This window comes from Miniopterus schreibersii, assembly GCF_964146895.1.
Source record: "Miniopterus schreibersii genome assembly, chromosome: 18".
Classification (NCBI taxonomy): domain Eukaryota; kingdom Metazoa; phylum Chordata; class Mammalia; order Chiroptera; family Miniopteridae; genus Miniopterus; species Miniopterus schreibersii.
The window spans coordinates 3,632,227-3,646,351 of NC_138121.1; the positions used below are offsets into that span (position 1 = coordinate 3,632,227).

Here is a 14,125-nt window from a genome sequence, read left to right on the forward strand (position 1 = left end):
GGATCCTGGGTTCGATTCCCAGTCAAGGGCAGGTCCCTGGGTTGCTGGTTCATCCCTGTCCTTTCCCCTTCCCAGGTCAAGGTGTGTGGGGGAGGCAACCAATGGATGTGTCTCTCTCACATCATGTGTTTCTCTCTCTCCTCCCTCCCCGCTCCCTTCCACTCTCTAAAAACTAACGGAAAAGTATTCTCCGGCGAGGATCAACGACAACAAAAAACAAACAAAAGCTTGGCACAATGTAGGCATTCAGTAAATATTTGTGAAATTTATGAAAGAAGAATATATGACTTGGTACATAAAGGGGCAAATTCCACATGGCAACGTGCTAGCCTCAGGAGAGATTTGAAGCCCGGGGCTTACACCATTATCCCCCCCCCCCCATTCCCTTACCTCCCCCACTGAAAAAGTTGAAATGATGAGAACACAATGACTTGGGCCAAAACTTATGTTATATGTGGAGGTGGAAAAGAGCCATATATTTTAGGAGGGGGAAATGAGGCAGATCACAGGAGGAAAAATCCAGAGGGAGGACATCGGGCCCAGGACTCCTTCCGGAGGCTCAGAAATACCAGGATTCCAGGAAGTCTCACAGCATGAAAGGGACCTGACTGCATTAGCTGGTGGCAGCCAGGATGGGGAAGACCAGGCAGTTGCTAAGAATGCTTTCATATCCTAGGAGTCAGCATCCTTGGACAGGCAAGGAGTGGGCAGGAGGGACCCTACATCGTCCCCACGGAGAGAGATCCAAGGGGCTGAGGAAAGAGAAAAGGGGAGGTCATCAGAATCTCTGAGATCCTCTGGGTCTCTGCTGCTCACCCGTGGGTGTATGCGTGTGTGAGTGTGTGCATGTGTGTGTGTGTGTCTGTCTCAATCTCTGTGCTACTCTATGGGTTTCTGTCCCCCTCTGAGTCTGTTTCCCCCACCCCAGTTCTCCACCCCCACCTCTCTCTGTGCCTCTGTCTAGATCTCTGCTCCCCTCTTTTCAGGTCTCTGTCCCCCTCTGTCTCTTCCCTCTTCCTGCTGCACACCTGGTAGCCCCTTCCTCCTCCTCCACAGCAGAGCTCCTCCTACAGCCACTGCCGTGAGCAGTAAGAGGCCGATGACGATTCCAATCACTGGCACCAAAGACGTGGCTGATGAATCTGCAGCCAAAGAAATGCTGTCAGATGTTGACTGGACCCTCTGTCCCAGCAGAGCCAGGACAGGGGGCTGGGAGTTCTCAGTCCCTCCCAATTTTAGAGATCCCAACACCAAGTTTGGGGGAGTGGGTGTGGGCAGATGAAAGACCAGCCAGCTGATATGCTGGGTCTGGGCAGAACACCCCCAGGTTGGATGTAAGAACCAGCCACAGCAAGAGTGGTCTCAGTCACACTGGCCAAGGGACCTGCAGCAGCAGGGGGTGGTATTAGAACTCAGAGAGGAGGGTGGGCACAGAGCAGTAGGTCAGATTCAAAGCAGTAAATGGTGGGTCTTGGTGAGGACTGGCAGCAGCAGGACGGAAGGTGGTCAAACTTAGGGAGGACTGTCCATAGTGGTTAACAGGGGGGCCAGACTCAATGAGGCCAGCAGCAGCAGCAGCAGCAAGGAAGGCTAGGGAGGACAAGAGACACAGGACAGAGGGCTGCCAGGCTTTGGAAGAATTGGCAGTAGTGGGGCACGAGGCAGTCAGACACGGGGGTGACTGGCGGCAGTGGGGTAGGAGGTGGTCAGACTCAGAAACGCGTAGTAACATCACCCAGTTCCACGATGAGAGGCTGCGGCAGCCCCGCGTGCTGCACCACACAGCGGTAGTGATGCTCGTCGCCACTTTTGACTGTTAGTGTCGACCAGGCATGGAAGGAGCCGTCGCCATTGGGGCCAAAGTCGCTCTCACCGGAGCCCACGGCTAGCCCATTCCTCAGGAATCGCAGTTGTAACTCCGGAGGGTAGAAGGAGAAGGCACTGCAGGTGAGCACAGAAAAGCCCGGGCTGCCTGGTCGGGCCTTCAGGCGCATGGAAGGTGGCTCTGCAGACAAACAGGCAGACAGGCCTGAGCCCCAGCCCACAAACCCCCAGGGCTAGGCCCAGTGCAGGGCCAGACAGGGACATAGAGAGGCCTCCAATCCTTTGGCTCTACCCAGCAGGCCCCACCATGTGCCCTGGACTGTGCTGCACCTGGAGAATATAACAGTAAAAGGAGCAGGACCTACCCAGGAGAACAGAGACCAGACCTATCCACCAGCGGGGTATCCAGCTCTCATCCATTCCTTCCGATAGCTGACATGTATACTGAGCATCTATCATTGACACAGCAGTGAACAAGACAGACAAAAGTGCCCTGGCCAGTATGGCTCGGTTGGTTCAATTCCTGGTTAGGGCACAAACCCAGGTTGTGTGTCGATCCCTGGTTAGGGTGTGTACAGGAAGCAACTGATAGATGTTTCTCTCCCACATTAATGTTTTTCTCTCTCTCTTCCTCTTCCTCCCTCTCTCTCTCTCTAAAATCAATTTAAAAAAACAAAGAATACAGGATGGTCATTATCAGCACTCTATTCAACATTGTACTGGGGATCCTAGCCAGTGCAACAAGATAAGAAAAAGAAATAAAAGGTATTAAAATTACAAAAGAATATAAAACATATCAAAGATGACATGATCCAAAAGAAGCTATATAAATTTAATAGAAATAAGTGAATTCAGCAAAATTTCTGGATACAAAGGAAATAGAAAAATCAATAGTATTTCACCCTGGCCGGTGCAGCTCAGTGGGTTGAGCATCATCTCGTGCATCAAGAGGTTGCCAGTTCGATTCCGGTTCAGGGCACATGCCCAGGTTGCTGGCTTGATCCCCAGTAGGGGGCATGTAGAAGGCAGACGATTGATGTTTCTCTCTCAGGGGTGTTTCATTCCCTCCCTCACCCTCCCTCTCTCTCTCTCTAAAAGAAATCAATAAAAACATATTTTAAAAAGCAATAGTATTTCTATAAACTAGCTACAAACAACTAGAAAGTGAAATTATTAGAATTACCATTTACAGAACCATCAAAAAATGTCAGTACTTAGGAATAAATCTATACAAAGAGGTATAAGATCCTACATGGAAAACTGCCAATTATTACACAGAGAAGTTAAAGTACATCTAAACAAGTAAAGGGAAATACTGAATTCATGGATTAGAAGACAATATTGTTAAAAAAAAAAAAAAGACAGTATTGTTAAGATGTCAATTCTCCACATTGACCTATAGATACAATTTAATTGTTATAAAAAATCCCTATAGGATTTTTTTTTTGGCAGAAATGTATATGGAAATGCAAATGACATAGACTGACCAAAGCAATAAAGCTGGAGACCTTAGCTACTAGATATCAAAACGTTCCAAAAAGCTACATTAATCAAGAGAGTGAGTTATCCAAAATATATTAAGAACTCTAATAAAAAAAAAAGGCAAAAGTTCTAATTTAAAAATGGGCAAAAGCCCTAGCCAGTTTGGCTCAGTGGTTAGAGTGTCAGCCCCTCATACTGAAGGGTCCTGGGTTTGATTCCGGTCAAGGGCACGGGTTCAGACTCGATGAGTCTGCAGGAGGCAACCAATCGATGCGTCTCTCTCACATGGATGTTCCTCTCTCTCTCTCTTCCACTCTCTGAAAAAAAAAAAAAGGGCAAAAGACTCAAACAGCCACTCCCAAAGAGTGGACACCCAACTGGCCAATAATGTGAAAAAGTCCTCAACGTGGCAAGTCATCAAATCATTTATCTGATTAATGAAAAATGAATTCACAATAAGATCCTGCTACACACCCACTAGAACTGATAAAATGAAATACAGAATCAACTTCTGGCAAACCTGTGGAGCAACTGGAATACACATACACAGCTGCTGGGAGTATGAAACTGGTTCAACTGCTTTGAGAGAACATGCAGCACACCTACTACAGCTAATCCCACAAGCAGACTATGACTTAACCACTCCACTCATGGGTATTAACTAAAAAAATGAAAATACAGAGTCATCAAAAGGCATGTATAAGAATGCCTGTAGCAGCTTTACTCGCAATAGCCCCAATCTGGAAATAAACCAATTGTTGATAAACTGTGGTATCAAACATGAAATGGAATAGTACTCAATAAAAAAATGAACTACCGATACACTCAACAGAGTCTCATGACACAAGCTGGGGTGAAAGATGCCAGACACAAACAAGCACATACTCAGAGTTGTATGAAGTTGAAAACCAGGCAACGCTATGGCTACAGAAATCAGATTAGTTGTTTCTCTTGGGGGGTATGGAATTGGAGGGGACACAAGGAAATCTCCTGGAAATGTTCTAGATCTTGATCTGGAAGGCAGGTACATGGGGACATATAAAAATTAATTGAAGTCCTGGCCAGTGTCGGCCTGTGCACCAGAGGGTCTTGGATTCGATTCTCAGTCAAGGGCACGTACCTGGGTTGTAGATTCGATCCCCGGTCCTGGTTGGGGCTCATGAGGGAGGCAACCAATTGATGTGTTTCTCACATTGATGTTTCTCTCTCTCTCTCTCTCTCTCTCCCTTTGACTCTCCCTTTGAAAAAGCAATGGAAAAAATACCCTCAGGTGAGGATTTAAAAAAAAAAAAATACTATGATGATTGAATGAACAAAACAGTGGCATGAGAGACAATAATGGCAGTGGGCTGGGGCACACTTTAGCCAGGGTGGCTGGGGATGGCCTTGCTGACGAGTTGATATCCAAGATCAAACCTAAAGCATAGGAAGGGCCCAGCCATGGCAGGATCCCCTGGAAGAGAATCGCAAGCAGAGGGAACAGCAGGTGCAAAGGTACTGAGGAGGGAAAGAATCCGACATGGTGGAGGGCAAGGAGACCACTGGAGCGAAGATGTCCTGAAGTTACAGTGACGGGAAACAGCCAGATCATGTGGGGCCTGTGGACCTCAGTGTAGTTTGGATTTTAGTCTAACGCTAGTGGGAAGCTATTGGAATGGTTTTAAGCAGTGACAGGATGGGAGCTCATTTACACTTTAAAACACCCCTCTGATTGCTGGATAGAGGATAGTCTCTATGTAGGGCCAGGAGGGAAGCTGGGATTGCAAGGTGCAGGGACACTAAGGACCAAGGAGCTCTAATTCCAGCCCTTGAGAATTGCCCGGATGTGGATGTCATTACAGCTCAGAGTGACATGTGCTGTAATGGAGGTCACATGAGACATCATGGGAGCCCCAAAGAGGCAAATGAAAGCCTCGTGGGCCAGAGGAACGTCCCTGGGTGTGATGCCAGTGGAAATGAAAGGAGAATGGCAGAGGTGAAGAAATGGGAGGGTTGGCGTGAGCTCAAGGAACTCCAGCTGATTCCACCTGGCAGAGGGGGGCAGATGGAGACTGTGAGGCTCAGGAGAGGGACAGAGGCCACACCGTCCGGGGCCCCAGTGCCAGGCTGTGTGCAGGAGAGGGGCAGGGTCACTTCAGGGGGCAGAAAGACCCTCTGGGACAAGTGGGGGATGGAGGCTGGACGGCCAGGGAGGGGGCAGTGGGGATGGAGAGATCCCAGGGGTCAGATTCCTCTGGCGGCTGCTCACCCTTCCATTCCAGGTTTGTGCGGCCCATCTCCAGGTGGCTCCGCAGGCGCTGGGGGCAGGAGACCAGCAGGAAGTCTGTCTCCTGGTGCGCAGCCTCTGGCTGCTGCATCCACTTCTTGCTGATGGCCAGAGCCTCAGGCCAGTCTCCATCCCAGACGCCCGTCGTGGGGTCGAAACTCATGAACTCCTCGCCATTCAGGGCGAACGTGGCCACGGGCACTGAGGTGTTGTCAAGGCCCAACTCACAGCCCAGCAGTCCCTGCAGGACGTAGGAAACTGGGGGACCCACACACAGGCGATCAGGGCCCAGGGGCAGGGCTGGGCCCCTTGCCCCTCCAGCCCCTCCTCCCTCAGGCCCGGGAGTCCGGCCCCCAGCCCCTCACCCTCTTGCTCCAGGACGGTGAAAGCGTCCAGGAAGAGCTGCTGCTGGCGCTTCATGTCCGCCGTCTCTTTCTCCCAGTACCAGGACGCCTGGTTCTCCCAGACCCACGAGGCGCAGGGGTCGGCCTCCTCCCGCAGGCTGTTGTATCTCAGGTACTGCAGAGGCCCCACCCAGCCCGACACCCAGAAGGCGGGGGTCCCCTGGGCCGGGGAGGACACGGCGGTGAAGTGGTACATGAGGGAGCGATGGCTCTCTGCAGGGAGACGGAGGTGAAGGGGGCAGACGGGGCGGGCACCCCAGAGGAAAGACAGCTGGACGGAGGGGACAGCTCAGGGATGGAGGGACAGACCGGGGGCGGGGGGGGCAGGGACCTGGAGACGGGGGCCAGGTGGCTCCCAGACACGCGGGGCCCAGCAGGAGAAAATGGAAAAGTGAACCGCGGCGGGGGACGCCGCGCCTGGCTCCCGGGGAACTTCAGATCTTGCCCGTGCGCCCCTTTCCCCGCGGGGCGCCCCTTTCCCGCCCCGACAGCCCCGCCCGGCGCCCCTCACCTGCGCGCAGGGTCCCGGGCAGGAGGACCAGCAGGAGACAGAGCCCCCAGGGCTGAGGCCGGGGGACCCGCATCCTGAGAGGGAGACCTGGGGCGGGAGGAGGCGCGTGACTGCGCGGGACCCCCGCCTCGCCCCTGGCGCCCCCGGATCCGCGGGGCTCGGCCACCTCGCCGGCGTCTGCTGGTGCGGGCGCGCGGTCGGGCTCCGGCCAGGACCCAGGCGACAATGCCCTGCGCCTCAGTGCACTTTCACCCCCTAATTTGAACCCTGTTGGTTAATTAATTACAGAGTCTGGATGGCCTGGGATTCGTTCTCAGGGCTCAGCCCGCCTCCGCCTCCGCCCTCGGACCCAGGAGTCCGGCCCCCCGGCCCTCCGCCCTCGGACCCAGGAGTCCGGCCCCTCGCCCCTCCGCCCTCGGACCCAGGAGTCCGGCCCCCCGGCCCTCCGCCCTCGGACCCAGGAGTCCGGCCCCCCGGCCCTCCGCCCTCGGACCCAGGAGTCCGGCCCCCAGACCCTCCGCCCTCGGACCCAGGAGTCCGGCCCCCAGACCCTCCGCCCTCGGACCCAGGAGTCCGGCCCCTCGCCCCTCCGCCCTCGGACCCAGGAGTCCGGCCCCCCGGCCCTCCGCCCTCGCACCCAGGGGTCCGGCCCCCCGGCCCTCCGCCCTCGCACCCAGGGGCCCGGCCCCCCGCCGCCCCCGCACCGGGAGTGCCGACCCCAGCCGGTGCCCCCTCGGCCGGCCCGGCTCTGCTCACTGCGGCCGCGATCCCTTCCCGCCTGCACCGAGCTGGCTCCCGTGACTGGTGACCCCAGTTCCTCTCTCACATCCTGTCTGGATACTGCTCCCCGACTCCAACTCCGGGAACAGGCAACCCCACCCCCCAGCTGCAGGGCACACCCCAGGCCCTGGGCCCAGACTCTGAGTTTTTGTCTCTGGCTGTCTTGGAACTTTTGTCCTTGTGTGTTTTTTTTGTTTGTTTCTCTTTCCGTTGCTCCCAGTTGTTTTCATTTTGAGGGTGTGAGCCAGACCGAAATTCCATGAGCAAGCTGAGAGCGGGCCCACGCCACTGGCGCCCCAGCCTCGTCCCCGTGGGTCCCTTCTTACCTCATTTACCCCCAGGCCTCCACTAGGTCCCTACCCCGGCTGTCTGCAGACACTTGGTGCAGCATTTCCTCCTCGGAACCCCTCCCCCAAGAGGCCCTTAAAGTGCCCCTGCACTTCGTTTTTGTTTTGTTTTTAAGAACAATATTTTTGTTTTAGAACAATGTTTTATTAGTAAAATAAAAACTTTGTAAAAAGGGATTACAGATCAAAAGCTCTTTTTACATTTATTGATTCAAGGTCCAGTTATTGCATCAAACACTAAATGGGCACGGCACATGCAAATCAAAACGGACACTTAGATTCCACTTCCACCAAATGATTCCATTAATGCAAAAAAAGAGTGGGGCTGGCCCCGGATATCATCTGGTTAGAGTGTCATCCCTATAGCAAAGGTTGCGGGTTTGATCCCTGGTCAGGGCACATCCAAGAATCAACCAATGGCCCAGGCGGGTTTGGCTCAGTGGTTAGAGCATGGGCGCTTGGACTGAAGGGTCTCAGGTTTGATTCCTGCCAAGGGCACCTACCTCAGTTGCAGGTTTGATCCCCAGCCCCTGCCCGGGCACATGCAGGAGGCAACCAATCCATGTGCTTCCCCCCCCCTTCCTCCCTTCTACTTTCTCTGAAAAGCAATGGAAAAAATATCGAGTGAAAATAAAATAAATAAATAATGCTTTTGTTGTTGTTGTTAATCCTCACGCAAGGACGTTTTTTCCATTGATTTTTAGAGAGAGTGGAAGGGAGGGAGGGAGGGGGAGATAGAAAGAGAGAGAGAGAAACATCGATGTGAGAGAGACACATCGATTGGTTGCCTCCCACACTCGCCCCACCTGGGGCTGGGGATCAAACCTGTAACCCAGGTACATGCCCTTGACCGGGATCGAAACCAAGACCCTCAGGTGCAAGAGCTGACACTCCAACCACCGAGACACCCGGGCCGGGGCTGGTTTGGTTGTTTTGTTTCATTTTTCCTCCCACTATTATCAATTCTTTGGGGTAATATACCCAGAAATGGAATTGCTAGGTCATATGACATATTAGCCAAGGTTCTCTATAGAAAGAGACGTACTTCAAGGAATTGGCTCACATGACTGTGGCAGTTTGCTGAGTCTAAAATCTGATAGGGGTGGTGGGTCGGCTGGGGACACTGGAAAGAGTGGCTGCCGACAAGCCCAAAGGCAGAACCAGGAAGAGCTGATTTGGAGATGAGTCCAAAGGTGTCTGCGGGCCTGGCTGGGAAGCTCAGCTGCTCAGAGCATTGTCTGGACGCACCAAGGTTTGGGGTTTGGTCCCCGGTCAGGGCACATACAAGAAGCAACCAATGATGCATCAACAAGTGGAGCCACAGATCGATGTCTCTCTCTGTGTCTCTCTCTCCTTTCCTCTCTCTCTCTAGAATCAATACACAAAACAAAAATTCTTTTAAGGGTGGGGACCCTTGCCACTGTGACTCCCTCACACCAAAGCATCTGGGATTCCATTCTTGGTCAAGGGCATGGACTGGTGCTGCAGGGATTCAGGGTGCATGGGGAGGCAACCAATCTATTTGTCTCTCTTATGTGGATGTTTCGCTCTTTCCCCATTTCTCCCTCCCTTCCACTCTCTCTCAAAATCAGTGGAGCCTGGCTGGTGTGGCTCAGTGGTCGAGTGTCTACCCATGAACCAGGACCTTATGGTTCAATTCTCAGTCAGGGCACACGCCGGGGCTGGGGGCTGGATCCCCAGTGGGGGGCGTGCAGGAGGCAGCCGATCAATGACTCTCATCATTGATGTTTCTCTCTCCCTCTCCCTTCCTCTCTCTGAAATCAATAAAAAATTTAAAAAAATGGAAAAAATATCCTTGGGTGAGGATTAACCACCAAAAAAAAAAAAAAAAAAGGGTGGGGGAACAACGCTGGAAACCTGCCCAGAAACTGAACTGGCAGAGATGTTAACGAACTGGAAAGTCAGCCATCAGCAAAAGGCGCTTCTCATTGGTCTAAACATGCTCAAACCAGGGCACCAACCCCCGGCCAGCTTATCATTTCTTCAAGGAAGCAAACACTGCAAAGAATTCATAGAGTGGCATTCGTACCAGTGTCTCTGCAAAGTGATGAAGAATTTATTCGAAATAGCGTACGTGACGGGCTGACACCAACCTGGCCGGCGGCCACGAGCCGGCGCTTCACGCCGGGAGTGCGGATCGGCCTCGCGCCGCAGCCTCGCGCCCTCCCCGGGCCGGCTGCTCGACGGCGACCGAGCGGAGCGCGGCCGCAGGCCTCTGCGTCCTCAACACCTCCTGACACGAGCTCAGGAGCACACGGTCCCCTCTCCGCCACCACACCCTTTTGCATAAGGACTTGAGCATTCTGGGCTTTGGGGTCTGCAGGGGCCCTGGAGCCAGTCCCCAGGGGCGCCGAGCACACCCGCCACCGCGGTCTCGCCCGCAGCTCCTCCGGGCCCCGCGCTCCTGCTGCGGTGCTTCCGTTCATTTGTTCTATTGTAAAATGCGCAGAACGTAAGATTTACCATTTAATGGAACTTCTTGTGCATGTGGTGCCCCTGATTCTCTCATGTATGTGGGGTTCCCATTCATATGTATGTATTAAATTTGGTTATTTTCTCTTAATAAAAAATAAATAAGACTTCCCATGTAATGAAATTTACTGCGTTCACAACGTGACCATCACCACTGTCTGGCTCCAGAACTTTTTCATCACCCCCAAAAGGACACCTACACATCAAGCAGCCCCCTCCTCCCCCAAGTCCCCTGCAATCTGCTTTTATGGGTTTGCCTCGACTGGGTATTTCATATAAATGGGAACCTACAATATTGTAGCCTTTTGTGTTTGGCTTTTTTCACTCAGCATGTTTTCGAGGTTCATCCATGTAGTCGCTCCTTTTTATGGCTGAATAATAATATTCCATCATATGGATCTATCACCTTTTGTTTATCCATTCATTCATTGATGGACGTTTGGGCTGTTTCCACTTTTTGGCTCTTACAGATAATGCTGCTATGAACATATATGTACAATTTTTTGTTGTTAATCTTCACCCAAGGATATTTTTTCCATTTTTAGAGAGACTGGAAGGGAAGGAGGGAATGGGAGAGAGAGAAACATCGATGTGACAGAGACACATCGATTGGTTGCCTCCCACACTCGCCCCACCTGGGGCTGGGGATCAAACCTGTAACCCAGGTACATGCCCTTGACCGGGATCGAAACCAAGACCCTCAGGTGCAAGAGCTGACACTCCAACCACCGAGACACCCGGGCCGGGGCTGGTTTGGTTGTTTTGTTTCATTTTTCCTCCCACTGTTATCAATTCTTTGGGGTAATATACCCAGGAATGGAATTGCTAGGTCATATGACATATTAGCCAAGGTTCTCTATAGAAAGAGACATACTTCAAGGAATTGGCTCACATGACTGTGGCAGTTTGCTGAGTCTAAAATCTGATAGGGGTGGTGAGTCGGCTGGGGACTCGGGAAAGAGTTGCAGCCGACAAGTCCAAAGGCAGAACCAGGAAGAGCTGATTTGGAGATGAGTCCAAAGGTGTCTGCGGGCCTGGCTGGGAAGCTCAGCTGCTCAGAGCATTGTCTGGACGCACCAAGGTTTGGGGTTTGGTCCCCGGTCAGGGCACATACAAGAAGCAACCAATGATGCATCAACAAGTGGAGCCACAGATCGATGTCTCTCTCTCTGAAATCAATAAAAAACAATCAAACAAAAAGATAGTCTCAGTTTCCCTTGGCTGTCCCAGCACCCCACTACCCAACCCTGGAGTCCCACTGCACCCCTCACAGCTCTGCTGTGATAACTGGCTTTAACTACAGTGCCCCTGGGTCCTGCAGGACCATCGCCAGAGGACTCCACCCTGCCCCTGGGTCTCTGAAAATTTCAGGCCCCACCTTCATGCTCCTTGGGTCCCCAACAGTATCCTGAGACCCAGCAATAAAGTCTTTAAAAGCCTCCACTAATGTCCCTGGACTAATTGGTTCCCCCATCCCTGGGATCCTTCTGAATGAGTTCTGAGTCCTCACAGAACCAGCGACTGCCACCAAAGGGCCCTCAGCCCCAGGGCCCTCCCCCTACCACCTTCAGTTTCTGTTGTGAAACTGAGCAGGCTCCCCAAACCAACCCCTGGGTTCTATTATTGAACCTTCCCACAAATGATGGATGGACAGACACAGAGAGACAGGTACCTAGGCAGACAGATAAATAAATACACAGATAGATAAGTAATCAGTCAGTCAGTCAGACAGACAGAAAAATAGATAGGAAAATAAAAACAATTCGACAGAGCCTCCAGGACCTGCTAAAACACCCCTAGCTGGCAGGAAACTGTCCGCTCTCCGGGACTCTGCTATTTTGCCCTCCCATGCCTTCCTCCAGCTAGAATGCTTTCCCTCATTCCAAGGTCCCCACCCTAAGGGACCTGAGACCCCACTGAAAAAGGGTCCTGAGGTTACAACAATCTCTAGGATTCTGCTCAGTTGCCTAGGACCCTAAAACAATCCCAGGAGACCCCCAAGGGGAGGACAAGTGCTTGGATTCCTGCCCCCATACACCCAGGACCCCAGTGCATGGTCCTGGGCCTTCCCAGTGGCCCAGGTCATGCTCTAACACTCACATCTTGCTCAATTGTCTGAGTCCTGCTTTCCCCATGTCTGGGTATCTCCTCTAGGTGTCTTCAGTCCTGATACAATGTCCCACCAGCTGTCACTTCGACACCTGTCAGCAACCTACTCTAACACTCACTGGGTCCTCTGAAAAACCCTTTGGTTCCTGATAAAATGTCCCCAGGATGCTGAGCACTCAGAAGGTCCCCTGGGTCCTGCTAAAATGGGTGCAGCCTTCTCTCATGTAGCCTTGAGGGTACTCAAAGGCCTCAGGGTGGCCTCTCTAAGCCCTCCAGGCCCTGCCGGGACCCTAGTAGATGCCTCTTAGCCCTCCCATGAAGGGAGGGAGGGAGAGATGGATTTGTTGTTCCACCTATTGATGCATTCATTGATCGCTTCTTGTCTGTGCCCTGACCAGGGCTCTACCATGAGGTCTCTAGGGTCCTGCTGAAATAGTCCAGGGGCTTCCTAGTCCATCCCCAGAACCATCAAAGTGCCCTAGGGGCTCAGGGAAAATCTCCCCAAAGGCTTTTACCCATGCGTCCTATATCCTGCTTTAGCAGCCATCCATCTACAGGGCCCTGGATGGTTGTATTAGTGTCCTATGGCTGCTGTAACCCAGCACCATAAATCAAGCGGCTTAAAACAATACAGATATGTTATCTTTCAGTTCCGGAGACCAGAAGTCCAACACGGTCCACAGGGCTGGTTCCTTCTGGCAGCTCCAGGGGAGAATCCTTTTGCCTTTCCCAGCTGTGAGGCCACCTGCATTCCTTGGCTAGCGGCACTTTCCTCCATCTTCAACACCAGCATCTTCTCTCCTCCCTGACCCCTGCATCTGTCCTTATATTCATCTCTCTGATCCTCTGCCTTCCTCTTATAAGGACCCTTGTGATGACATTGGTCTCACCTGGATGATCCAGGATTATCTTCCCATTTCAGGATCCTGAACTTAATCACATCTGCAAAGTCCCTTTTGTCATATAAGGTCTCATATTCACAGGTTTTGGGGGATTAGGGCAGAGACATCTTTGGGGGACCCTTATCAAGCCTACCAGTCACGGAGGATGCCCTCCCTTGCCCCTGCAAGACAGTCCCTGTTCTGATCTTCTTTCCCTCCAGTTAGAATGGCCTCAGGGTTTAGCCTGAAACATTCCCCCATAACTTCCCTCCTTCCTGCTATAAAAGAAAAAGCCCTCACGGTCCCTTAATGTCCACTGGGAGTCCCTTGTGGGTGCCCTGGGGTCCTGCTATGTCTTCAGGGGCCATTTACGGCATTCGCTGGCTGTTTCCTATGGTAACCCCAGGGTCCTGCTCTAATGAGGTGTCTGTGCCCTCCAGATCCCTGGGGTCTTGTTACCACGTCCCAAGGGGCCAATCAAAAGCAATAGAAAGCCCACGGCTGGACCAGTTACTAATCTGCTGGGCCCAATGCCAAATGAGAATGTGGGGCCCCTGTTCCGATTTTCAAGACCAGTCAAGCAGAGTATTAAGCCAAACTGAACAGCTGCTCCACCACCTTGGCCCCTGGGGTCTGTGTACCATGAATGTCCCCAGGGCAGCTCTGAGTTCTGCTCCCTGAATCGCCACCTAGACATCCACCCCTCCCCTCTGCACCTATACTATAGTGCCCCCTACTGACCCCAAGGGGCAATCACACCTGAGTTGAAAATCAAATCCTGCCTCTTCCAAGTGGGCTTCCCTGAGCCTTGATTTCTTTGCCTGTAAAATGGGAATAAGTGTGCCTACCTCAGGGGAGGGGCTTGGGCCGTCAAAGGTATGGCACAGGGCACAGTGGTAACACCTGCTTCCCCATCCCGGCTTTCTGTTAACTTCTCCAGGGTTGCACTAGGTTGACTGCAGGCTCTCAGCAGCCCCTGGATCTGTCTTGCTCACTCTCGCATCCCCAGGGGCCAGCACAGTAAATAT

The 14,125-nt window shown here is 52.6% G+C and overlaps 1 protein-coding gene across 10 annotated transcripts; it reads right to left on the reverse strand.

Annotated features, from left to right (window-relative positions):
- Nucleotides 1-229: 229 nt before the first annotated feature.
- On the reverse strand, nucleotides 230-7,690 carry FCGRT (Fc gamma receptor and transporter). Of its 10 annotated transcripts, none has more exons than XM_081117965.1 (7): nucleotides 7,594-7,690; nucleotides 6,488-6,574; nucleotides 5,938-6,189; nucleotides 5,555-5,830; nucleotides 1,736-2,005; nucleotides 1,029-1,142; nucleotides 230-752 (listed from the first exon to the last, which is right to left on the reverse strand). In XM_081117965.1, the coding sequence occupies exons 2-7, from the start codon at nucleotides 6,558-6,560 to the stop codon at nucleotides 673-675; spliced, it is 1,065 nt and encodes a 354-aa protein (XP_080974091.1). In that variant the 5' UTR covers nucleotides 6,561-6,574; nucleotides 7,594-7,690; the 3' UTR covers nucleotides 230-672. The 10 variants fall into 10 exon arrangements, with proteins under 10 accessions (XP_080974091.1, XP_080974087.1, XP_080974084.1 ...); XM_081117961.1 differs by having other exon boundaries at nucleotides 231-752; nucleotides 6,488-6,754; nucleotides 7,594-7,666; XM_081117958.1 differs by lacking the exon at nucleotides 7,594-7,690 and adding an exon at nucleotides 7,192-7,447 and having other exon boundaries at nucleotides 231-752.
- Nucleotides 7,691-14,125: the final 6,435 nt, after the last annotated feature.